Raw genomic sequence first — 25,329 nt, forward strand, 5'->3', positions numbered from 1 at the left:
GAAAAATTGTTACACTGTGGTAATTAGCTGCATACAAAGAGATGTTATTTGAGTCCTAACGACAAATCTTAAATTGCTACATAAGTGTAGTTAATTGATATGAAAATGTGAAAAATTGTTAGACTATGGTAATACGCAGCATACAAAGAGATGTTCTTCAAGTCCTAACGACATATCTTAAATTGCTACATAAGTGTCTTTAATTGATATGCAAATGTGAAAAATTGTTAGACTGTGGTAAATACGCTGCATACAAAGAGCAACTTAAATTGCGTAACATGAGTGAGAAATTGCAACATAATCCTGTCAATTAGCTGCACACAAGAATGTCATGAATTGCAAGGAAGGGTGACAAACTACTACCCAGGCTTGTGTGTGTTTAAATTGCTGCATATTTGGCAACAAACATACAATGACTAACTACCTGTCTAGCTTTTATAAGTTGCGGCCAGGGGCATTCCTCCCTTGACATGACTCTCTCCCTAATTTCGTGCTCGAGTATTGTCTCTATGAGGTCGTACTCGTGTGGGTCAGCTTCCTGGAAATATGAAACCAAAGAGAATTATTATTTTCTTTTCTTTTTTAAATAAATTAAAAAAATCAACAGGGTACTCATATGCAAATGGGGACAGTTTTGAAAGAGAAGGAAGGGATGAATATTAAAATTAAAATTAGATTGGTTGTTTTATTTTGCCATAATCTTCAGATACAGACTACCATTTACTACTAAACTACTCTTAGCTCATGCATTTAAAGGAGTGGTTTGCAACAGTAATCCTTTCACTATTAGTACAAAGATATCTCAACAAAGAGTTGAGGACAAGAAGTGGAACTCTGCTTTAACTGAGAGGTCCCAGAGCTTTCCAAGACATTATGAAGACTGCACACACAGGAGGATTCACTGTCTTGGAGACACAGGAAAGCCACGCATGGTCTGATGAGTGAGGGGGGAGGGGGGAGGGGGGTGGTGAGGTCAGTGATAAAAGGGGATGGGAGCAAAAGGAGACAGGTCCATCTTGTTAGTTGATCTATATATATATATGATGTTCTGGTCATTACTGTGAAAAGCTAAAGCATAATAAACTAAAAGAGAAAGAAAGATAAAAAAACACAACAATTTTGGTCACAGTAGGATGATGGTTTTTAAACTTACATCCAATCCAAACTTGTGTAGCGCCATCTCTGTTATTTCTTCCACGGATATGTAATTAGTGATTGAGATCTTCGCAAATTCCAAGGGAACACTGTGGAGAGTGACCGAGGAGGAGAAGAATGCTACTGACCAAGAACGGGGATACCAAGAAGCCAACCAATTGCACGACGAAATTCATCGGACATAAAATAATTAAACCCTCGAAGTGACGACATGTTTTGAGAGACAGAGTCCACCCCTAATATTTCAGATGGGGAAAATAATTGTAGGTGATAAATCGATGGTGGTCAGGTAAACGTGGAGAAAATGTCTGGTTTGACTAAATTATCCCTGTCAAAGATTTATTTGCCAAACATTTCCCAAATGATGAAAACACCATGGTTACATCAATGTCACTAACACATCTCCCCCAATTACACAAACCAAGGATCCTGTCAGCTACATGAAAGACACCCAGTTGGGACCAATTTTTTTATATCTTTCTATACTGTACGTCATGCTTCAAAGCATTTGTGAACACAGTACGAGCAGGATGAATTTCCTTTTCCTAGTGTTTCGAACCGCTCATACTGTCAGTACCAGTGCTTATTGCGGCATGACATAAGAGGATATTAGCATTATATTATATTATATTGGTATTAGGGGTCAGTATATTGGTATTATTAGGGGTCAGTATAGAGTGGTATTAGCATTAGAATCAGATAAAGATTAGGAACTGCTCATACTGTCAGTACGAGTGCTTCGAAGCATCACATGAGGGGACAGTTTAGAGTGATATTAGCATTAGAATCAGATCAAAGATTAGGAACTGTTCATACTGTCAGTTCGAGTGCTTCGAAGCATCACATGAGGGGACAGTATGGAGTGGTATTAGCATTAGAATCAGATAAAGATTTAGGAACTGCTCATACTGTCAGTGCGAGTGCTTCGAAGCATCACATGAGGGGACAGTATCGAGTGGTATTAGCATTAGAATCAGATAAATGTTAAGACCTGCTCATACTGTCAGTACGAGTGCTTTGAAGCATGATACGAAAAAAGACACCATAACTAAGAAATGATTTGAATATTAACTCGTCACGGACATTCACAAACGTGGCCAAAAGAGAGGATCTAACCTGATGCCACCTGGATACACTTTGATGGTTCCATTCTTGGCATCCCTGTCCTGGTATCGGACCACCAGAGCCAGAGGTTTGCTCCCCAGTTGCTTGTGAATGGCACCGATACAATCGTCTTCTTTAAGGTTCATTATTATAGAATTGTCTGAGATAGAAGCAAAAAAAAAAAACCCCCAAAAAAAGGAAATTTATCCTTTCTGTCTTTTATAACAAATCTTGTCCCTTTTCTCTTTAACAACCTTTGTCTTAAGCAACATGAGCCCCATGGAAGCTAATATCAACTCCTGCAATCAGCACTAGGCTTACTTAGAATTCTTTTTAGCTCTCGCATCAAAGGTTTACCAACCCCCTGCCTGGCATACTCTTTCTCTTCCATCATAGAAACAACCGAGATGTGATTAAACATTCATGAATAAAAGAAACAAACATTACAAACGGATGGGATTTCCCCCAAGATTCCACCCATGATTTCAAAACCTTTTTTTTAACGCATTCCGAGACACGAAACTGTTTAGACACGTTTGTCTTGACACTGACATGTAGAGCAAAAATGCCAAAGGAATGAAACCAACATTATTAAGTCAAAAACATGCTAAACAGGGCATTTAGAAAATGTCCAAAATGTAAAAGCTAGACTCTTTAAACATGCTTGATCAAAACAAATCCAAAATTAATTATCAATTAATATAATTATTGAAAAATTTCCTTGAAAAAATATCCCTAAAATTATTAACCACCCCAGAAATTACAAGTTGAAATTTTCCACACCCTCCTCATGTTACCAAAAACGATGCCCCATTAGCTACAGATGCTCGACATAAAAATTCAGGGAATAAATTGACCTTTCTAATCCATTGCAAAATACATGTAAAATCGGCAAATTGGTAAATATAGAAGTGCAAAGAATGCATAGCAATTTTTGTACAAAGGGAGCCATAGTGTTTTGTATTAGGGACAAAAGTTTGTAGCCTTCACAACTGAAATATGCAAAGTTTGAACAGTAAATTATTTCCCTGCAAATTGCAGTATCTTAGCCTAGCCCTTAGCCTAGCCCTGTAGATACATCTGTGTAGATCAAGCCCTCTGCACATTTGGTGGGGGAGGAGAGCGGGGGGAGGGGGGAGAGGGTGGCTTACCTTTCTCATTGGCGACCTGGAGGTAATAGCTGGAAGGGCTGTCCAGAATATGCAAAGCCTTCATAGCTATTTCCTGTTTCAAATTTGAAAAGGAGAAGAAAATAAATGAATGTCACAAAGTATTACTTTAAATAGAGAAAGTTTTATGCGTAGCTTAGGATTGTTTCATAGCAAACAAATTTAGTGCTTTTTTTTTAGCGCTTTACAGTGCTTTATATTGTTTTATAGTGATGTTATGGGCATCATCTACCAGTTCCAACTGTACTTGCCTGTCAATTTCTAACCATAGAGAGAAAGAAATGATAATATACTGACATTCCAGTGTAGGTAAATTTTACACAAAAGTCTCACTTCATTGACAAATGCAGATCTGCTTGAATAATTCGTCTCTATTCGTTTGTTCCGTTGGACCTATTATAACTGTCTATCCATCTGTCTAAAGTTAAGTGTACAGGCCGTAAGAAATTAGGAAAGTGTTTTTCGGTACTGAAGAAAGAAAAGAGCATCTTTACCATGATCTGGTTAACAAATGCATCTTTAGGCACCCATATGATGTGGTCCAGCCGTTTCTCCACCGAGGCCGGGCCGTCGTACAATTTTATAGAGAGACCATCTGCAGACAAAAGGAGGGTTTGTTAATTAATTAATTAACGAGGCTTTACATTCATGATGATAATTGTGAGTTTACAGTATGTTGTAATCGTGAAGATCAAATTATTTGTTTCCCCATTAAATCACCACGAATATTAAACACCTTGAGAAACTCGACTATACTGTTCAAACAAACCTCAGAAAACTTTTGGTTGAAATCTACACCCTACTTCATATGTAAATGCAGGCCTAATCTACTTCACAATATAAGATATTGGGATACTAAATTTGTTATTATGATCATAAAGTGAAAATGTTCACTCCACCCCACCCCATTAAATATGCAAATACAGGCCTAATCTGCATTGCAATATTAGATATTGGGATAATAACATTGTTATTATGACCATAAATTAGTTACTACACCCCACTACATCCCACTTCATATGTAAATACAGGCCTAAGCTACATCGCAATATAAGATATTGAGATAATATGTCATTACAAGGAACTACTCAAGGACATAAAACAGAAAGGTTTTTAGTGCTTACAACCAATTTGATGCTGTCAAATTTATGTTCAAATTGTAACTCATACTCAGAACTAAATGAGAGTCTGACCAAAACGCAGTCAAAGATTGAAAGTTTCAAAGTTTCGTTGACATTTCGTCTTGAATATACGTAAATTTTAAGGGTAAAAAAGTGTTCAAACTGGAATAGCAATAAAAAGGGAGAGGGCGGGGGAGGGGGAGGGAGGGGGAAAATTCGGCTTAAACCAGTTTTAATCATAAAATTTGTCAATATGGCAAATTCGAATGTTCAACATGAAGCAAAAAACATTAAACAATCTCTAGAAAAGGAGTTTAAGAGGAAGAATGAGTTCCTAGATTCAAGTGGAAATGTTGAAGAAGAAAGTCGATTCCAGCTTCCAGAAATTCTGTAAGTTTTGTGGAAGTTGTAGCGAATCTTGATGATTTAGTATTAAAAACAACGAAACAAACATTGGCTTACCTTCATAATAGCTGTCGTCTTTGCACTTCATGTCTGGGCTGTTGTCCGATGTTAACGTCTTGAAATCTACAGGTTGGAGATAAGACACATTATCTGGCATTAGATTTACATATTTTCTGTTCAAACTATCGTAAATTACAAACCACACATCACATAGGATTTGAAGTCACAATTAAACAAGGTTAAAGGAAGAGGCAGAGACGACTACAGACGAATTTGGAAAAGTTTAAAAATTCCACAATCCTAGCTAATTCAGATCTCTAGTTTAGGTCATTATTGATGGGCCCAGGAAGAGACCGATTTGTTTAGGAAGCTTATCTGAATTACTTATTAATAAGTTTAAAATTCCACAATCCTTGCTAATTCAGAGAAACAAAATAGTTTTTAAAAGGTCTCTAGTTAATGTTATTATCGACAGGCCCAGAAAGAGACCGATTTGCCTTGGAAGCTTAACTGCATTACTAGGGCCATGTCATTCTTTGCCAATTCAGATTGTGATTTTGATTGGATACAAGAGAGGCAAAACTGACTAAGTATCAACGATAAAACAGGCCAATTTTGATAATACTTAGCTCTCTGCGGCCAGCAGGGCCCCTAGTAACCTGCCAGCTTTGGGGCCCAAAGATGAAATGATTAATGAGACAAACTTCTTCTAGTAGCAGGTCCATCAAAAAATTCATGATTTTTTTTTTTTTTAGTGTTAATTTTGTGTTTCACCCTGATTTTTTCAAGTAGTCTAATGCTTGCATATGATTTGACTCACACTAAAACACAGTTTTACCTAGCTTTGCTTGATGCACCTACATGATACATCTGTGGACAATTTTGAATCGGGGTACATTGGGGTTACCACGTGCCCATGATTATCACCCCCGATATTTTTTTCAATACCCCGACCCCCCTCGCTATTAAATATCAGCCATACCCTGATCAGCTATAAATGAAATCCTGGCTTAACACATAACCGATGTATACGACATGAACAAAGTTGAAGATCTCAATTAAGGCAAAAATTAAAATTAGTCGTTATTAAAAATCATGATGATTAGAAGCAAAAGTTATTTTAATACAGCAGTTTCCTAAAGGTGCAACTACCACTGTACAAAGTGGTGTTATTGTGTGCTATGTTTAGTAGTGCTCAGCCATTAATGATATAGTGTCAATAAGAAAAGCTCTAATTGGCTTACCACTGCTAAACGACTTACTATATTATGCTAACAGTGGGGTAAAAATGTCTTGCCATTGCAAAGACAAGAAACCCTTCCCAAGATCTGATAACTGCTAAATTATGAATTATAAATGGTTTCTATTTACTAATTTCCTGTAAATACCACTATCGTTGCATGCTATAGAGAATGTTAGTAAGCTACATTGGTGGCAGTAGTGGGATTTAGGTAAACTATGGGTCATCACATATATTTGGGGTCCAACTTGCTTTCACTACAAAGTCTAAACATGCCAGAAGGCAACACTTTATTTACAGAGTACATTGTATTTCTTCTGAAAATTGTCATTTAAAGACAGAGGTTTCATTTGAAAAAAGGGACACTAAAGAAGTAAAAGAGTTGGACCCCTTTGATATCAATGGAATGACCCATGCAATAATGAGGCTTCATTATATAATGTTAGTAATATTTCCAACCACCTCATGTCACGTGTGACATCTGTGATAGTTTGAAAATATATCAACCAAAGCAACTGACCAAGCAATTGACGAATCACAAATTTCATACGAAAATAGAGATACCAAGAATTAAAAAAAGTTGGACCCCCTTTGATACAGTACTTATGGAATGACCCATGCAATAGAAGCACTTCATGTATTAGTAATACTCCAAACCTCATTGTCACGTTTGACATTTGTGATAATTCTTCATTATACAAACCAAAGCAAGTTGACCAATCATAAAGGTTTCATATGAAAATAGAGACACCAAAGAAGTAAAAGATTTGGACCCCTTTGATATTTATGGAATGAACCATGCAATAATAACACTTCATGTATATGTTAGTAATACTCCCAACCTCATGTCACGTGTGACATTTGTGATAATTCTAAATTATACAAACCAAAGCAATTGACCAATCTCAAGGTTTCATATGAAAATAGAAACACCAAAGAAGTAAAAGATTTGGACCCCTTTGATATTTATGGAATGAACCATGCAATAATAACACTTCATGTATATGTTAGTAATACTCCCAACCTCATGTCACGTGTGACATCTGTGACAGATGTCAATTGTAAACCAAACCAATTGACCAATCACAATGGTTCTACCATATGGCCTGGATCACCTCGGTTCATATACCGTAAACCACTGAGGTTAAAAAGAAAGAGTTAAAAGTCCCACTCATTCACCTTGCTTCATTAACCACCCCCCCTTAATGCAATCCCATCCCCTCCTCCTTCACTATGTATGACACTGTCATCTCTCATCTTCAAGATAAAACGGGCGAGGCAAGAAAGCTTTGATGGTGAATGTTACTGTATACATTAATGTTGATATTTCAGCATGAGTGGCCATCGTATAATTTTTTTCAAGCATATTTTTTTTGGTGAGCAATTGTCGATGACCTTGAAAGATTATGTTGAAGTGTCATTTTTTTTTTATACACCAATGCAAAGAAATAAAATTGACGATGTCGTTCGGAAGAGATTAGTAATTATTGCCAACGTCCCATATAAAACCATTTTTTTTTCTTTTGGTTCCTCCCAATTCTACAATATTGGATGCAAATAGATCCATTCTGTCTTTATGCAACACTGCCAAAAGCAACAAAAAAAAAAAATAAAAAATAAAAAAATTAATGTGCTTTCACTTTCTATTGCCTCATAACCTTAAAAAGATTCGGTGCATGCTGACAGGTACTCTGCTTATAGCAAATTAGTTACATCTCCCTGAACTTAATGGGGGCCACGCTCTGTGGAGCATGTCCTACAGGAGATGCGATGTTGAAGCTAGCTGACTTATTCATCTGCGCTCCATCATCAATGTCTTATAATATCTTTTTTGGAAATATAACTTAAAACTCTACTTCAGAAACGGTTGACAATCCAACGTACTGTACACCTGCCTATGAAAATCAAGATCTCACCCCAGGACTTTTATCCTGTTTTTAAAACAACATTTTCATTTCTCTCTATTCATAAGTCTTTATCCAGCTCCTCCAACCTCCCCCACCATCCCCACCCCCTTCAATTCCTACCAACAACCTACTAAAGCCAGGCATTAATCTATTTGACAATTGGAATAGAGTACCAATGCCCATGATGGACAAAAGAAAAAAGATTTATGGGCAAGAATACAAGTCTGGTATGGAGGAGACGGGAGGGGGGGTGGGGTCAAAAAAGTCAGACTTTGTTGATTAGCAATAAAGTATCATTGATTGTAACTGCAGGAACCTCTCAACTGATGTCTGATAAAAATATGATGTGGAGGACAATATAATAAGAGAGCTATGGTGCATTAATATGTATCGGCATGAAAATATCAAGCAAGTGTGCGTAGAAAACGGTCCATAGATACAACAGCAAGAACTGGACTAGAAGTCACAAGGTTGGACACATTGCCATAGAGATGAAAGAGTTGTTCATCAATCCACCTGCACATATATGAACAATTTTAATAATATATTTGAAAAATAAATAATTTTTTTTTTTGGTGCTAAATTTGAGAATTGCAACACAGGCGTGCAAAGTGTCAAGTTAGCTAACTGCATGTGTACCTGCCGATTAGGTCGACGCATAAATTAAAGACAAAATGGCCAAAAGTTAAGGTAGGAAATTTGTCTTTAATTTTCAGATCTTATTATTACACTTAGGCTGATAAATTCCATACAGTTTACTTGGTAGGTAAATCCCTGATGTTTAATGTCCACCTGTTAATATCAACAGAAAAGGACCAAAGTGAATCAGCATATTTTAATAATGTGACATTTTTGGCCAATTTTTCCCCAAAACTGGTGCGTGTTTAAATCAAAAAGCAGAATGAAATTATTAATCAAACCCATGACACCCACCTCTCCTATCAAGCACATCAGAGATTTTTTTGCAAAATATTTTGACCTTTTTTTCTTCAATATGTGAAATGCAACATGAAATAGGCAACCAGTGCAGCACAATGTTATAGCAGTATAGAAACATTAACGATACCAATGCAAAAACCGTCTTCATTACAATACGCACAAAAAAAGTCACCCAGAATAGTGTGGAAACCATACACAAAAATAAAGATAACAATGAAATTCCCACATAATTCATCACTTTTAGCAGAAAATCTTCATCAAAACTATTGTTTTTTACTACCCGCAATCCATATGACAAGTTAGTGACACAAGTGATTGTCTGTCATCCATAACAAATTTTGTGACACTTTTTTGATGTCCCCTGTGTCATGAAAAGCTGACCCAATATATGTGTATGAAAGACCCAAAAATATGATTTTGATTTAAGAAGCTTGTTTTTTGCTATCATGAAAAAGCTGTTGTGAGAAAGCAGTCAGCATTTTAGAAAAAGTTTACAATTAATATTCCAGATTTTTTTTTTTTATAATTTTTTTATAATTTTTTTTTATGAAACTGAATCTCAGCGTGGAACATAGGGACAAACAAAACATGTCACAAACTGGATGTTTGTGGCAGGACCCTCGTGAAGAAGTAGCAGGGCCGAGTGAAAAAGGGGGTCCAAGAGTCAAAAGACGAATCTTGAGAGTAAATCAAGGAATAGAAGTAGAACAACAAAAATAAAATGAACTGGTCTTGCGATTGAAGTGTAACGATTGAAAATGGTTAGAGACGTTAGTATGAAAATAGAGATGGCTGAATTAATTAATGTTATCTGTGGTTTCTACCTGGTTTCTCTTGGGAGGAGGGACGCTCTTTATGTTTGCTGTCATTACCTAAATTTGAGACAAACATGCAAGGAAAAGCAAATATAATTCAACCACAAGAAATGTTTCAAAAAAACAAGCTAAATAAAACAGAAAAAGGGCAATGCAAAATTATCAATGTTTAAATGCAATCTGCAAAAGTTATATACTGCATGTAAAAATATGGTTTAAAACAATCAAGTATGAAAGGGAGGGGGGGAGTATTTCAAGCTCATGCATATTCATTATTTTGTTGATACTCATCAATATTCATGTACAGTGAATAACATTCCATTCAGTAGTACAGGTTGCACATATATCTATCTAATTATCTATATATAATGGGTAATTAAAATGCGTATACAAATTTATATATATATATATATGTATATATATATATATACATATATATGTATAAATATATATATCAGCTGCTCATGCAACATGCTGATTAACACAAAATTCAAACAATTTAAAAGAAAAACAAAAGACAAAAATTGCAGGCTTTTTTCCCTCAACAGCCAAGAAACAGCCAACTTTGCAATTAAGTACACAGAGGTTCAGCTTGTTAAACTTTCCGTACAACTTGGAATACAACTTTGGAAAGCCGATCTGTACTACACCCTTATATCAGCATGCAAAGTTGTTAGTTCCAAACAGTGAACAAACAAAAAAAACCTTCTGCAGGCTCCAACTTCATCTATATTATCCCCATAACAGGTTGAAGACCACATTTTGAAATGTTGCTGGTCTCAATTTGTTTTCAAAAGTTCGTTGTTAGGTATTGTAACCACGGAAATGAATATTCATGTCCCATAGTTGATCACCCCGAATATAATTATGCTTTTAGTTGATGTCAAATATCATCATATCTTTATGCTCTGTTGAAGCAAGTGTTAACATTTCAAAGAAATTATTTCAAAACAAGACCCCTCACGACCTAGCCTCTCCCACCCTCTCCCACCCTCCAGTCACACTCTAAGTTCATATCATGGGCCAATCACAATATGCAATATTTCGGTCCTCACATAAATGCACATACCTTCGATACACATGAGGAATTTATTTTACGCTTTGTTTTATAGAGAATGTTCCTTTGCACGACGTTATTGGTTGGAAAACAAGATGTAGAGGATATGATCTTCCGTCTGTGATGTTCCATAAAGTAAGATACAGGCAGATGCATGAATACACAGGGAGGTTCATGCATATGCATAATGCGATAGGAAAAGTTCATGAATATGCAAACCTATCATGTAAAACCATACCATGGGATTAACCAGCCTTTAACCAGATTTAAATGAGCTCAAATGTAAAAGGAATTAAGGCTGATCTTACTGGCAAAGCAAAGTTAATATCATTTTTTTGTACTGAAAGGAAAAAGAACGAATTAAGAGATGAGAAGAAACAAAAAGGGGGTTCGTTATATCAAAGGTTGATGATAATTATTGAAGTTATTGAACAGCTGAAGTGTTATACAACTTTGGCAGGGCAATGTTTTAAGGATTTTTTTCCCCCTCCGTCAACCAGGTCTTACATTTTGGTTGTCCGTAGATATGTAGCAAAATATTAGAAACGACCGGTATGTCACTGTAGGATGTACACTGTAGGAGAGATGTGTAGGTTTGGTGAATAGAATACCAACTTTGGGGGTGATAGCAATTTATCACTTTAATTATTTGCGGGTAGTCACTGTCACTATTTAGTCACTATCAAACGTGTACAACAACTAGAAGTCCGCAGTTGAGTTTGGTTGTCCAAACAGAAATTGAATCGTCTCGGACTACCATTAAAAATTGGTGTCATTTGCCATTGCGTTTTGCAGTTTCCAGTTGTCAAATTGATTGGTATTCAAATTTTGTTGCTCGGTGAACCCAAATTTCACCATCATCACCTTGGTAAACCTCTTGCAGAGGTGGATGTCGTGGCTTCGGGGAGGAGTCTGGGTAAAAGAGGTAGCCCAATCCCCTCTGAGTTATGTTTATATGATTATGTGTACTTAGTAGCAAAACAATGTTGTATTTTGAAAATTTAATCTTAATTTATATATTTTTTTTCTCCGACCCTTTTTTATTCTTGCCACAAACATCAGCAATTTCTTTCTTGCTTTTGCATTTTTTGGCGACCCTACTTTGACACCTCTCCATATTCTGACTACTGCTGCTGGTGCTTGAAATGATAAGTGGCAAATTTTGTTCCCTTTTGCAAAGCTCAAAATATATAGTTTTTTATCAGAATGATAGAGTTTGGGAAATTAGTGAACACTGCTAGTGAGAGGATTGAAGTTGAAGGCTAACGTTAACTTCTCCCTAATGCCCAACATGGTTCATTAAAAATTAAAGGTATGTAATATCTTCAATTTTCAGACCTAATTAATTTACTCTCTGGGCAATAATAAAGAAAAGCAACACGCACAGCATTGCTTAAAAGTTGGGCTTTTGTTGTGGCTTCAATTGCCCTTTATGTTTTTTCAAGCCAATTTGGAATTGTGACTTTCTACCCACACTGATCAGTAATTTACATCAATCAGGTCTTCTGACACGCCCTTTAAAAGCAGGAATTCCCCATTAAAAAACGAAAATAAATATTTCGGATACAAGATTGCGTAAGTAAGGCTGAAAAAGCAAATTTTAAAAGATAAAACAAATGTCAATGGTTGCCTCCCAAATAAACAGCATTGTTATTATAAATGTGTTATATTAAAATTGTTATGTTTATTCGTTGCTACGGTAACAGACGATCAAAGCATTCGTGTTAACCTCGGCGTTAGTATCGAATATGCAACTGCGAGCAAGAGGCTGTGCATATATATATATATGTATATATATAGATTTCAATACTTTTAACTCGGTCATGCACAGATAACGATGAGGAACGAAGCCTATTATTTCCAGACTGTTCAGTGGTGATTTGTTCGTATGGGACATAGAACTTGGCGTTCCCGTCTTTTGGCATGCGATGGCTGAGTATGTCCAGCCAAAGTTTGAACCCATTGCCGACCTGCAGATCTGTAGGAATTCAAAACAATCGGCGCAAACGAGATTAAAAATTCTTTGATCGGTAGGTTTAAAAAACCCGACGACCACTCGAGTCAGAGTAACAGGCTAGATACGGAAATGAAATCTACACTGTGACGAGAAATAAATAAATGAATAAATAAATAAATAAAGAAATTTAAAAAATTTAAAAATCAAACTTCCTACCGAGGGGAATAATTTCTTGGAATGTAGGAAAATCGAAAAAAAATTCATATCCTTCATTTTCTTTAATCACATGATGTATGTTGTCATGGAAACTACACAAGTCAAGAAATCTTATTTTGGTATTGATACCATTTTCCATGAGTGCAGAATATGAACCTTTTGAGGGCATTTTGCAGCAGTTTGGGAGCAAGAGAAAAAGGAATGTTTGAAAGAAAGTAAAACAAACAGATGTGAGATTCCTGTGGCAGGAAGCACTGCTTTTCCACCCGTAGAATCCTCCATCATTATTATTATTTCTGGCTGACATTTTAGTTCTAAAGGCAGTTGGTCTCCGTGTTACACATGAAAGCACAAATGATATGCAATCTTTGGCTTAAACTTGGTCACTATAGCTGAAATAACAGCCTTGCTGTTTTTTTAGTGTCCTTCATAAGTTAACCTTCCTACTGTAATGTTATTTTTGTATTAATCTTGTACAAACAGATGAGAAATAAATTTGAATTTGAAATTGAACCTCTCGTCGAGAAGCGACCCATTCTATTAATTTAACTGATTATTCTATTACAGGAATTCCGTCTTTTTCTTTTTCTGCAAGATATGTCAGTTTTATCGAAAGATTAATAATATTTTAAAGACATATATAGAGCCCTTGATAAAGCCTGGGCACCTCTGGTACACTGACCTACCCTGCAAGTTTCCAAAAAGTGTTTTTGCTCCGACCAGCCACTTCTGCTGGCCCTTGTAAATATTTAATTGAACAACCCTGTTTGGTTTTGTTTTCATTTTAAATGTCATTTTTATTTCAGTTTAATAATCTTACAGATGACGATATCTCTATACGATTCTGGACGACCTCTTGATTGGCTCTGGGCTATAAACTATGTGACTATCCAAAGGAGAAGCTCCCACTCTCGCTGGGAGTGAATAAAAAATCCACGTAAACTAACACTTGGCCCATGCGGGCCACGGAACCGCTTACACTCGATACGATACACGAAAGAGAATATTTACACGATGAGCTTTCCGTACTTCCCAAAAATCATTTTACCTCATAGGGCAAATTTTACAAGGGGATTGGTAAACTACAAAAACTACCAGTAAAACTGACTGCACATTTGGGGAAAAAGCCGACTACAGGTAAAATTACAACACAAGGAGAACCTGGGATGATCTCATTTTAAATGATGTTGGTCTTTCAGATAACCCGAGACTATTTCTTTCTTTGTAAGGTTTTGGAAAGTCAAGTTGGTTGCCCAACATGATAGGGTGTATATGGAAAGGTTTGAGAGAGTGTTTTACTCTAAGAAAAAAGGTCTAACATGAAGCATCTCAAGTCAATGGAAACCCTTAAAAATCAGTCATTCAATAAGATCATTTAAGACCAGTTTAAAATTCCTTTTTTTTTTTCTTTTTTTTTTCCGAACTTTGATCAGATGTATAATAATATGGACAACTTCCAAGATGGTTGTACCCAAATTTCTTTTTAGCCTGACTAGGACATAAATGTGATTTGATATCCAAGTGGTATCTAGCTATCTAACCAAATCCAGTGTGCCTCGTTCAGTAGTCCAACGATTGCCCTAACCATGTATGATTATAGTACAAACGGCTGAGTATTACAGGACCGTAGCAGGAGACATAACAGAATACGATCGGGGGACCTCATCTGGCGATGTCGTATCTCCAGACCTGAGAGATATGACGCAACTACGGACACACAAACAGACTGACGGACAGCTTGACTACGATGAACTTTCAGCACTAGAGTCAACAAGTATTCTTAAAAGGAGACGCAAAGAGACCGCAAAATTTTCAAAACCATCCGAAGTCAAAAAGACCAAACGTTTGAATATACGGGAAATAAGTTTTAGAACAAGACGATTAAAGAGTTTGGCAGGAGAGAGAGATATTGTAGAAACAGGTGAGAAATCTAAACGATGCAAAGGGTTAAACGGTCATACAAACAACAAAAAAATCATGCAATGCTTCATAAATAACGACAACAACAACAAATGCATTATATATAACGATAAAGCGGTAAAAACAAACATCAAGGATTACGTTGTTGATTATTAAATGCATCAGTAAAAACTCCGTTCCAGTGCGCTGCTTTATACATTCAAATTCCAAACAGACGCTGATTAAAGAACAAGACATTCGCAAATGGCGGCATAATATGACCACAAAAGTTTCTTTTTTTTTTTAAAGTGAACAAATCTTGTTATAAGGAAAGTTGGCAGGCTGGCATCGGTGACGAAATTTCCAAATTGCAGCGTCACTGTTCGTGAGCGTCCAAGGAGAGAGTGCAAATCTCCGATATTGTTTGCACTGTCTAACACCAAATAAACCAGATATTTTTATCTTTTAAATTATGGGATTCACAGAACAGGGTTTTTTGAGCAACTGTTCTGTCACATTGGGTGACTTTAAACAGTTTTTTCCAATATAGATACTTCTAACAGAATAATAGGGAAACCAAGATCAAAATTTATGGGGAACATTTAGCCCCCAAGGGTCGAGAGTAACTGCAATAATGTTGCATAATTGCATAAACCCCTTCCCCCCCCCCCATATGACTGAAACTTCAGGGATATTTTTGGGTGGGGAGACAATATAGATCTTATAATGAAGAGACTAGTGTTCCAGACTGTTAGTTGCAAACCCCATCTCAATATCTTATATTGACCGGATGAATCTACCCTTTGTCCAGGAGGTGGGTAACAAGGGGTGATCGGTGATGTCGTCATGGTAAAAGTTAAGTTATTTCCAATGCTTTTACTTGGGCAATTAAATCTTCTTTATGAATTAACCTTGAAACCTGATAAGTTTGGAAATATTAAATTAGCTGTCAATGTTCTTTGTACTAAGAATTTCATCAAACATTTTTTTTTTTTTTTGTAACGACATTATATTTTTCTGCGAATAAATGATCGAAATGTTAAAAAGGATTTTTTTTTCCAGGTGAATTGCCCTGATAACATCCTTCCTTTCTGCTATGTTGCCAGATGCCTTCACAAAATACCCATAAAATTTAAAAAATATTCATATCTTCTTGATCCACAAGACTATGAGGTTGCGGTTTGGGACCTAAAGGTGTAGCACATTTTCATCAATTTTGCAAATAGCAAGCTATCAACTTAGGCTACCAGGAAATTCTCTGAATGGATACATTGTACAGATTATATTTAACCATTTCATTAATCTTCATAATCAAGTGGCTAACCTCTTAATCCAATACAGAAAAAAACATTTGTCACACAAAATACTTGCAATTGGGCATTTTGTTGTATCTAAGCCCTTTTTGTCAAACTTCATAGCCCTGGTGTAACATTAGCAGACTATGGCTTACACATATGGGATTCTCTTTCCTCGGAATGGCATAGTAATGTCCACAAAGATTGTCAAAAAATCTATGTAAAATACAGCTGTAAGTTAAGGGTGACATTTTTGGGATTTCTGCTGTCTATAAAAAAAAAAGAAAAAAAGAGCAACTTGCTCTTTTAAAGCACCGTAACGATACATTGCTAGAAAAAAAAAGTCAGTACTCTGTCTTAAATGATCATTATTATGTATACCCCAGAGCAATACATCCAATCAGGCAGCAGAAAATATTTAAAAATTCCACATCGTTTTCTTATGAATATTCATACGACAGTAATTATATTGTAAAGAATGCTCACAAGCCCTGACTGTAGAACTGTACACAGAGAAAACAACAACAAGTTTCCTAGTGTGGGAAATTCAACACAGCTTATCAAAATTGACAGAGAGGTGAAAAAGTGATTTCCTATCCCATGGTTCACCCAAATTTTTCAGAGAATAATGTCCGAGCAAAAAAGGGGGAGGGGAGAGGGAGGGGAGAGGGAGGGGGGAAGGGTGACTCACCTTGCACTCGAGTCAAGATATCTCCTTTGATGTCAGCGTTAGTAATAGGCAGAGAGACAGACCAAGGTGGTAGAATGAGTTCATGAATAGAACCAAAGTCGCACTCTTCGGGAATTGTTTTGAAGCAGCCAGCATGAGCCTGTTAGCAAAATAGGGGAAGAAAACGTTAGAGATGTAAGTTAAAAAGAAACTCTCGTCGATTCCGTTGGCTCGAAAAATTAACCGAGAGAGTAGCGAGTGGATATGTGCTGGCGAGGATTTCGCTCACGGTGTAAAAGAAACAGCAGGTTTAGGGTATCAATCTGGTGAACATAAACACCACATATGAGTTAAAAAAGTAACAGCTGCGACTGGCAAAACTTTTTATAAAGTGCACTCTTTAAAGTGCACTTCTTTAAGTGCACTTCTTAAAGTGCACTTTCAAAGTGCACTGTTCTGCCACAGCCAACATGAACTTGTAACACAAATAGGGCAGAATGACCATTGGTAACCTGTGATATTTCTGGTAAACATTACGCAGAGAGTAAACGGAATAGTTCACAGGACTTATAGGGTGTTTTGAGAAGGAGATGGGGGCGGGGGGTTGTCTACATATACCATTCATGGGTTAGCAATTTGGGAGCATTGATCTCATATGTGAGCACAAGGAACTAATTTAGTTTTTAAACTGCGTGTACCTGTTTTGTGGGTTCTGTAATTTGCCGGTTCCGAATTTTGTCTCTAATAAAATACTACATATTGCATTGTAACTAAATACCCTCTAAACTTGGTAAAAACTTGGTATCACCCTCCACCACTTTAGAGATATTGAAATGAAACATACATAGTGGTAGGACTATGATCTACCAGAAATGGAGTTTTATACTGACCACCCAAAGCTGGTGTTCTGTTCACCAAACATACACACAAAAAAAAAAAATTGTTTATTTTATAACAGAAGATACTATAATTACTCAGAATATCTCTCACTGAGACATAGCCTGAGTGCTGTCACGGCTGTCACAGAAGGACAGGAAGACCAACCAAAAACTGAGCCCCTTTAAATATCGGTTGACCCAAATACAGGTAGCTTTTTCTTCCTATAGCTTCCTATAGAGATCCAAATTCAGCTTGCCTGTCTCACTACTAAGAAGTTCTCCGTTTTCTTCGGTTGAAAGGGAACATGTTCTGCTTAGGGTATTATTATCTTTCCGACGATCAAATTCCACCCACATGCAAGAACTGTTTACGACCGGACATGGGGGTATAAAGGGAAAGACTCAATCTCATCCATTTCAGTAGACTTCTCAATTTACAATTTGCACAATGAACTATGCTTTACGGCAACCCTTTTTAATAGTCACCCTTTAATGGTGGTAATCGATTTCCATGAAAGGGATTCGGAGAGATAGAGAGAAGTTCTTCTAAAGGACTTTTTTCCAGAGAAATTTTCTAGAGAATTTATTCTCTAGAAAAAGTAACAAATGATTGAGATTTCCCAACAGATAGTACGTTGGCATTATTCGGAGTTATTTTAGATTTGCTTCCGTTTTTAGTATCACTCCAAACCTCAATCAGTCTATTGTATTTATAACACTATAACAAAATGTAGTGTGTGTACGTTATACTACTCTACACTGTTTTCTTCCCCTGTTCAGCAGGTATGAGTCAGAACACAAAATGGATAAGTGTAACATTTTGGGATGATTTAAAGTGTGCGAGCTTGTTATTTTATATCTAGATCGATACTAAAAAGTTAATAATTTGTTACATTTTATAAGACCATCTCTGAAATGTTTCTCTTTAAGTGCATGTCTGTATTTTCTGTGTTGGAATGTAACAGGAACAGCATGAATGAATAAACAAAGAGAGTTGCCAATTACAGGAAAAGTCAAACCAATCAAGGCCGACACTAAAACCAGATCTCGTTCCAACAACCAGGAAGTCCTTCCTCGGTAAATCACGTCCAAAAGATCACATCACTGCACTTTTTCTGATTATTTTTAAGTAAGGTCAAAGGTCAGCAATAGGAGCACAAAAAAATTAGAGCACAAATTGCGACTCTCACTCAGAAGGTTCGGGTAACATCGAAGATGAAAGAATTGGCGATTAAAAATGTCCGTGGGCCCGCGTGTTAATTTTGACATATCGACTAATGGTGCATATTCCTGATCTATGGTATTTTATTTATTTTATTTCCAAAGTTTGTTCTTTAAGTGAGCAGAAATCCCAAAATGTGTGACTTGTCACAGGGAATCTGTTGGCTGAAGTAGATCGTTTAATAAAAGTCCAGGAAACTTTCTGAATATTTTAGGTCAAAACCACACCTTCATAGCCTATTTTTTTGGCAAAGATATGAATTTTGTCCAAATCTGTTGGTATTTCCTGAAGGCAACTGAAAACATCAAAGTGCATGATGTCATCAAAGCAGTTGATCTGGTCATGTTTTCTGTTTTTCCTAATAATATTTAACTCAACTATTCACAAAGGAAACATTATTTCCCCCCCCCCCCCTCAAAAATATGGTCTTCCAGATAAAATAGGCCTCATTCAATCAACCATATTTTGAGTTAGAAAGAAGATATTGAGCTGTGGTTTCCACCAACAGTGTGGTATATTTTCTTTTCCATATAACTATCATACTGGCTGCCACTGGAATATCCTTGGTGATTAATAGCTCAAATAAAATAAAATCTTCAAATCCCATTTTCTTGATCGAGTAGACAAAGTTGTTGGTATTAAAAGAATTCAAACATCACATAGGCGTGGATTGGCATCCTGGTCTACCAAAGTATGGGATTTTGGGCTTGTTTCGTTTTTCATCCAGAAGCCATCAATGTTTTTCCCATATGAAATGGGTCTGGCAGGCTGACAAACTTTAACATCCAAATTGACTGTGAAACTGTACAGCAAGAGTGCTGATGTTGTGAGAGACAGGTAAGTGAGGGAGTGTTAGGAAGGGAAATAATAGACTAAAACATCCAAGTGACACGAAGAACAAGCTTCAAGCTGTTGGAATTTTCTACAGGTGTATATGAGCCTGCTAACTGCCTTCCGGTCTGATAAATATGATAGTTTTCAGGGGTTTTTTTTGTTTTATTATTATTATTTATATAATTATTATCATGAGCGATCAACGGGCTTGCCCCTCAATATATCACTGACCTTCTTACTCCTTTGCGTCGGTCAACTACAGTTACCCTTCGCTCTTCCAATCGTGCGCATTTGCAATTAACTCCTGGTCCACGTACCCGCACTCGTTATGGCAATCGTGCCTTTTCTGTCGCTGCGCCTTCTCCTTGGAACAAACTCCCATTTCACATCCGTGACTCTCCCTCCCTTTGTATTTTCAACAGACAACTTGAAACATTTCTGTTTGATTCCTAGTTTCTTTTTTTCCCCTTGGTTACCTTTGTCTCTTTCCTACTTTGTAAAGTGCTTTGAAGTGTAAGTGTAATTTATTATTATTTTTATTATTATTTTCATGAGGGGTATTTTCTTACTGTGATGTAGCACCAATCGCACTGCATCCCGGTCAGACATTCTGAACTAGCACAAGACTTCTTACAGACCACGCAGCGGCTGTTGGTAGGCAGGTTGCCATCCCTCCAGTGGTGTTTTATTGTTGCAGTTGTCTGGAGATTTCAAGAAAATTCCAAAATATATATTAATGTTTTTTCAATCTTGGAGACATGCATTGGAACTTTTGGAAGGGAGAGGCAGAGGAGAAATGGAAAAAAATGAGTAGGCTAAGGAGAAAAGGGTAGGTGGGGGACAGGAGGGGAGATGGGGGAGGCATATGGATGGTGAGGTGGAAAGAAAAGTATGGAGTCGAGATAGGCAAGGGATGGGCCAGATTCAAGGCAGAATTTAAACACACTAAAGAAGATTTCAGTATTTGATTCAGAATATCCCATGTAATGGCTGAATTTTTTGGAGATATCTGTAGGATGGAGAGAAATACAATAAACATGTGGAGATCTTCCATTTTATTTTTAAAATTTGGGGTGATTTGGTCACTTAACATAAGTTAGCAGCATAATGACACACTGCAATGCCCTTGTTGTCTGGGTTTTATTTCATATGTCATTGTGATTTTCATTGGAACACAAAAGTCCATGTTTTGATCCTACCACTGGTGTTCATCAATGACAGTGGCTGGGCTACTCAGTCTAACAAAGAAACCATCTGGGGTGGTGGGGGTGGGGGTGGGGGGTGGTACAGTTCCTCCGAAGCAATTGATACAAAACTCAATATAAAGAGATCAGGCATTGATCGCATAAAATAACATGTTTCCCAATGCATTACAAAGCTGTCCAGGTCATGTGGTGCTGAAAGAATTCACAGAAAACAAATCTCACTGTCCCCTCGCTTTTAAAACCGATGAAATTACAGACTTTGTCAAGACCAACCCACTCCTAACAGGTTTACTATGAAGCCTACCTTCTAATGATCACTTAATGTTAGGATAGGTTCATATAGCCTAACAGTTGTTACTCTTGCAAAAACTCCTTTTGGGATGTTCTTAATGAGGGGGACATTCAATGAGCCATGAAGTCCAAAACATGAAATGAAGAAGCCATAACCTTTCACCACGGTTTTGTTATTTATTCTAATAACTTTATCTCGGACTTGTCAAAAACCTGGCTCACTTTCATATAAAGCCAAAAACCTAAGGAGTGTTCAAACAAGGATTTTCACTCATTTTTCTAGACTAAGCTTCCAAAATTCAAGGACTTTCAAGCAACAACAAAAACGAAGGATTTATCTGTTCTCTACTTCTTCCATTTTCCAGACTTTGTGGGGAACAATGAAATCTTTGAATAGATACTAGACAGATGAAGTCATGTAATAGCTTAACTGGAAACAGATATTACACAAACTGTTTTTACGTAAATAATGGTCAAGCATGGTCAAATAAACAAAACTATTCTTTTTTCTCTGCCGTTTTTCATAAACAAATCGTTAGCTTTTGGTATGCAACAGGAAACAAAGTAATTACATTAATTAACTCTAGTGAACAAAAGCTTTTACTTCAAATCATCAGTAACCTAATTTGCCAGTATTTTGGTAAACAAGTGGACATATTGTTATTATGCAACGACATAATCAAGAGTTTACTGCATTAATATTCTTACAACATAAACAAAACAAAACAAAACAGAGAGCTATTAAACGAATGCTGTAATGGCTAAATAATACAATTTACACTAAGAAACCAAACCTAAGCCCCTCCCACCCGCCCCCCCCCCCCTTCCCGGCAAACAAAAAAACAAGGCATTGTGTCCAATGTTTGTCCAATGTTACATAAAATGGAAATAACTGAAATTACACAACAGTGAATTTCTTCAAAGTTCTTCAAATGTCAACAATGCTACACGGTTGTAGTATTCCTACGAAAGAAGAACAACAACAGGCACATTTTTACTTGGGGAATAGCTTACCCACAAGTCTGCTGTTTCACAACCAACAACTTTTTCTCTTGTTCTATTATATTTGTTATCCTCCAAATCTGGGTTAGATTTACTATCAGTACAACATGGTTAAAAAAAAATTAAAAAAAGTCAAACCAGTTGCCAAATTTGTTTTTCTGTATTTTTTTTTAAAATCTTTTGATTGAATGGATTTTATTTAATATCATTTACAGGAGAAGCTAGACTTATCACCATCACTGTTTTTTTTATCTTTTTATACTTACGGGGTCCACATCTTCATCGTGGTGCGCAACGTCGATACAGTTGTTGAGAGCAAAGTCAAGACAATGTAGATGGACATAGTATTCACACACTGTTAAAGATGAGAGAACAAAAAATAAAATAATAATAATGATAATTACTTTTATAATCTACTTTCATCTCAAAATACACCTCTATATTTCAATGTTGCAATGTAGGTTCTGCTTATTAATTGCTACTTTTTCTTTTGGGGGGGGGGGGGTTTCCCTTCTTTCTTCCCTCCTTTTTCCCCCCTTTTTCTTTTGGATTTAAACTAAACGTTTATTCCAAATGCAATCCTTGTTGTGGGAAATCCCGTCTTGGCAACTTTTGACATGCTGGGTTTTTATTTTTATATGAAATGCCATTTTAAGTGGTTTCTGTTCACACTGTTGTTTCCGTGGCTTTTGTTCCGTTGGTTTCTCGGAATATTAACCAGCCCTACCTAAAAATTTTGGTTGCCGACCCAGTACATCACGATTTGACAAGTTCTGATTGTCCGGCAGTTATTTTGGTCATCTAGGACTACCCCTAAATTTACACCCGTTCATTGATAAAAAATTCTTTGACCTTGCAGAGAGAATTCCATGATCCTTTTGTGTACATCCTGGGCCAAAGTGGAAAGCTCATTGTCTGGTCTTCTTTTGTGTTTTAGGGGCTTAATTTGTGGTCTAATAGTCTGTGCATGCAACTATCCCCAGACTCTTGAAAACCAGAAAATGTGTGCTTTCAAGCGTTACTCATTACCAGCTAGTTGCTGTGTCATTACGCTGGGTAGCAACGTCTGGGCCGGCGATGATCGTCGGTTAAATTTGTGAGCCTTCCCTAAGTCTGGAAATACCCAAAAACTTGTTGAAAACTCTTTGAGTGACTGACTCAAGTCTGTACATGTCACCAATGCTAACATTAAATCTTGTTACAAATTTGCTCTTTCGTTCGTATCTCAGTAATTTTTAACGTCTCTTGCCTTAAAGCCCAAGTACTATTTTTTTTCTGATTCGTGTAAGACTGGTTCGTTGCGATGTTGGTAAACCCTACGTAGGGGTGATCATGTTTATCAGTGCTCTCTTAGTCCCCTAACACCTGTCGCAACTTCTCTTGCCGTATATTCCAACTCGCACACTTCGTTCCTCCAACAAACTGTATCTAGCTGTTCCTAAACCACGCTTGAAGACCTACAGTACAGTATGGTTACAGAGCTTTGAATACTCTGGCTCTTATCTCTGGAACAAGTTACCAGATCACGTTCGAACATTGTCTAAACTTTCTACATTCAAAAAGTCTTCTTAAGACCCCCATTTTTTCACTTGTTCTTTTGTAAATTAATTTACTTTCTTTGTAAAGCGCCTTGAGCAGTGGCTTTTGTCTACTGATTTGGCGCTATATAAATCTCATTTATTATGATTATTATATTATCACAAAGCTAAATGCTAAGAAAAAGTGAGCAACTGGCTACAGACATTCAAAGGTGTCAAATATTTTCCTTGTACAGGCACTGCAGCATTATAAGTTTTCAGCTTTTTTCTTTAGAAAGAAAATTCATAAACAGCTGAAGGCTGCTACCAAACAAAACTGTTAATTCTAAATCATACCCAATATATTAAGCAATGTCTGGAGACTGCAAGGTATACTGTGTGAAAGCTTCTGCACTTTTTGAGTTCATACTGTGACAGTTTTCAAGCAGTTTTCAAGTATTTTTCAAGCTCTCTTTACGAAAAGATCAATTGTACCTTCATAAAAATCTGGAATGCAGCCAGAAACTATTATACAGCTCTCAACAAATATTTTTTTTATAATAAATTAGACTGAATTCACCATAATTTAGGTCTTGATAAGAACTACTTCAGTCTACATTCAGAATCACAGATTTACTGGTATCTTAACTGGGTGAAAAATTTATCTGATGTTTACAAGAGGTATTGTTTTGTAAAGTAGCAAGCATGCTGGTATGGTGGAAGAACTTCACTTGGTGCCCGGCAACTTATTAAACATATAAATATAACACAATCAAACATGATACAACCAAGAAAAGGGGGAAAAAAATACAGATGCTGTTTATCTATTGAGCAAGTGTCTATATAGATGCAAAGTAACACATTCTGTTAATTTGGTTTTAAAGCAAACATAAAGACTTTTTCAAGTGTTCATTTGTTCCCAAACTACATTATGAATACATGCGAAAATATTATTCTTTATCCCATATTTCCCATGCAGGGAACCCTAGGCTTAACCCTAGGCTTGGGGCTGTGGCCCTCTGAAAGCTTCCACCCCCCACCCACGGCTCCTCACCTCAGGCTTGATAGTGATAAATGTTTGGAATGATGACAATCTATCTAAGTGAGAACATACTTTTACATAGTTTTACAGACTACAGCAACCTTATATCAAATACAGTAATAGAACCCTGTACAGTAAATGCCTAGATTAACATTAGAATGTAACATTAATGTATTAACAGGAAAAGACCTTCAGATAAATTAAATTAAATTTGTATTTATATGACACATTTTTAATTTTTGAGGAATGACCATTCAAACAGCTTGAGGTTCATCAATTGAAGTGACTGGACTATTGAATCTAATATACCGGACCATTAAGACCTTTAGACCAGGGTTATCCAACCTACGACCCGCGGGCCACAGTCCGGCCCGCCGCAGGGTTGTGTC

The 25,329-nt window shown here is 36.6% G+C and overlaps 1 protein-coding gene across 5 annotated transcripts in view; it reads right to left on the minus strand.

Annotated features, from left to right (window-relative positions):
• LOC139954803 (diacylglycerol kinase theta-like) overlaps positions 1-25,329 on the minus strand; it is a 99,325-nt gene that overhangs the window by 16,090 nt on the left and 57,906 nt on the right. For 2 of the 5 annotated variants that reach the window (XM_071954748.1, XM_071954749.1), the window contains exons 5-15: positions 22,648-22,736; positions 20,453-20,584; positions 16,971-17,109; positions 12,723-12,890; positions 9,865-9,912; positions 5,012-5,077; positions 3,923-4,023; positions 3,411-3,483; positions 2,272-2,419; positions 1,154-1,244; positions 425-538 (exon numbers count right to left, since the gene is read on the minus strand). In XM_071954748.1, coding sequence (XP_071810849.1) covers positions 425-538; positions 1,154-1,244; positions 2,272-2,419; positions 3,411-3,483; positions 3,923-4,023; positions 5,012-5,077; positions 9,865-9,912; positions 12,723-12,890; positions 16,971-17,109; positions 20,453-20,584; positions 22,648-22,736 — 1,169 coding nt within the window. The remainder of the gene's footprint in view (positions 1-424; positions 539-1,153; positions 1,245-2,271; positions 2,420-3,410; positions 3,484-3,922; positions 4,024-5,011; positions 5,078-9,864; positions 9,913-12,722; positions 12,891-16,970; positions 17,110-20,452; positions 20,585-22,647; positions 22,737-25,329) is intronic. The other 3 variants (XM_071954750.1, XM_071954751.1, XM_071954752.1) reach the window with 3 other exon arrangements.

The sequence above is a fragment of the Apostichopus japonicus genome, chromosome 17 (assembly GCF_037975245.1).
Source record: "Apostichopus japonicus isolate 1M-3 chromosome 17, ASM3797524v1, whole genome shotgun sequence".
Lineage (NCBI taxonomy): Eukaryota > Metazoa > Echinodermata > Holothuroidea > Aspidochirotida > Stichopodidae > Apostichopus > Apostichopus japonicus.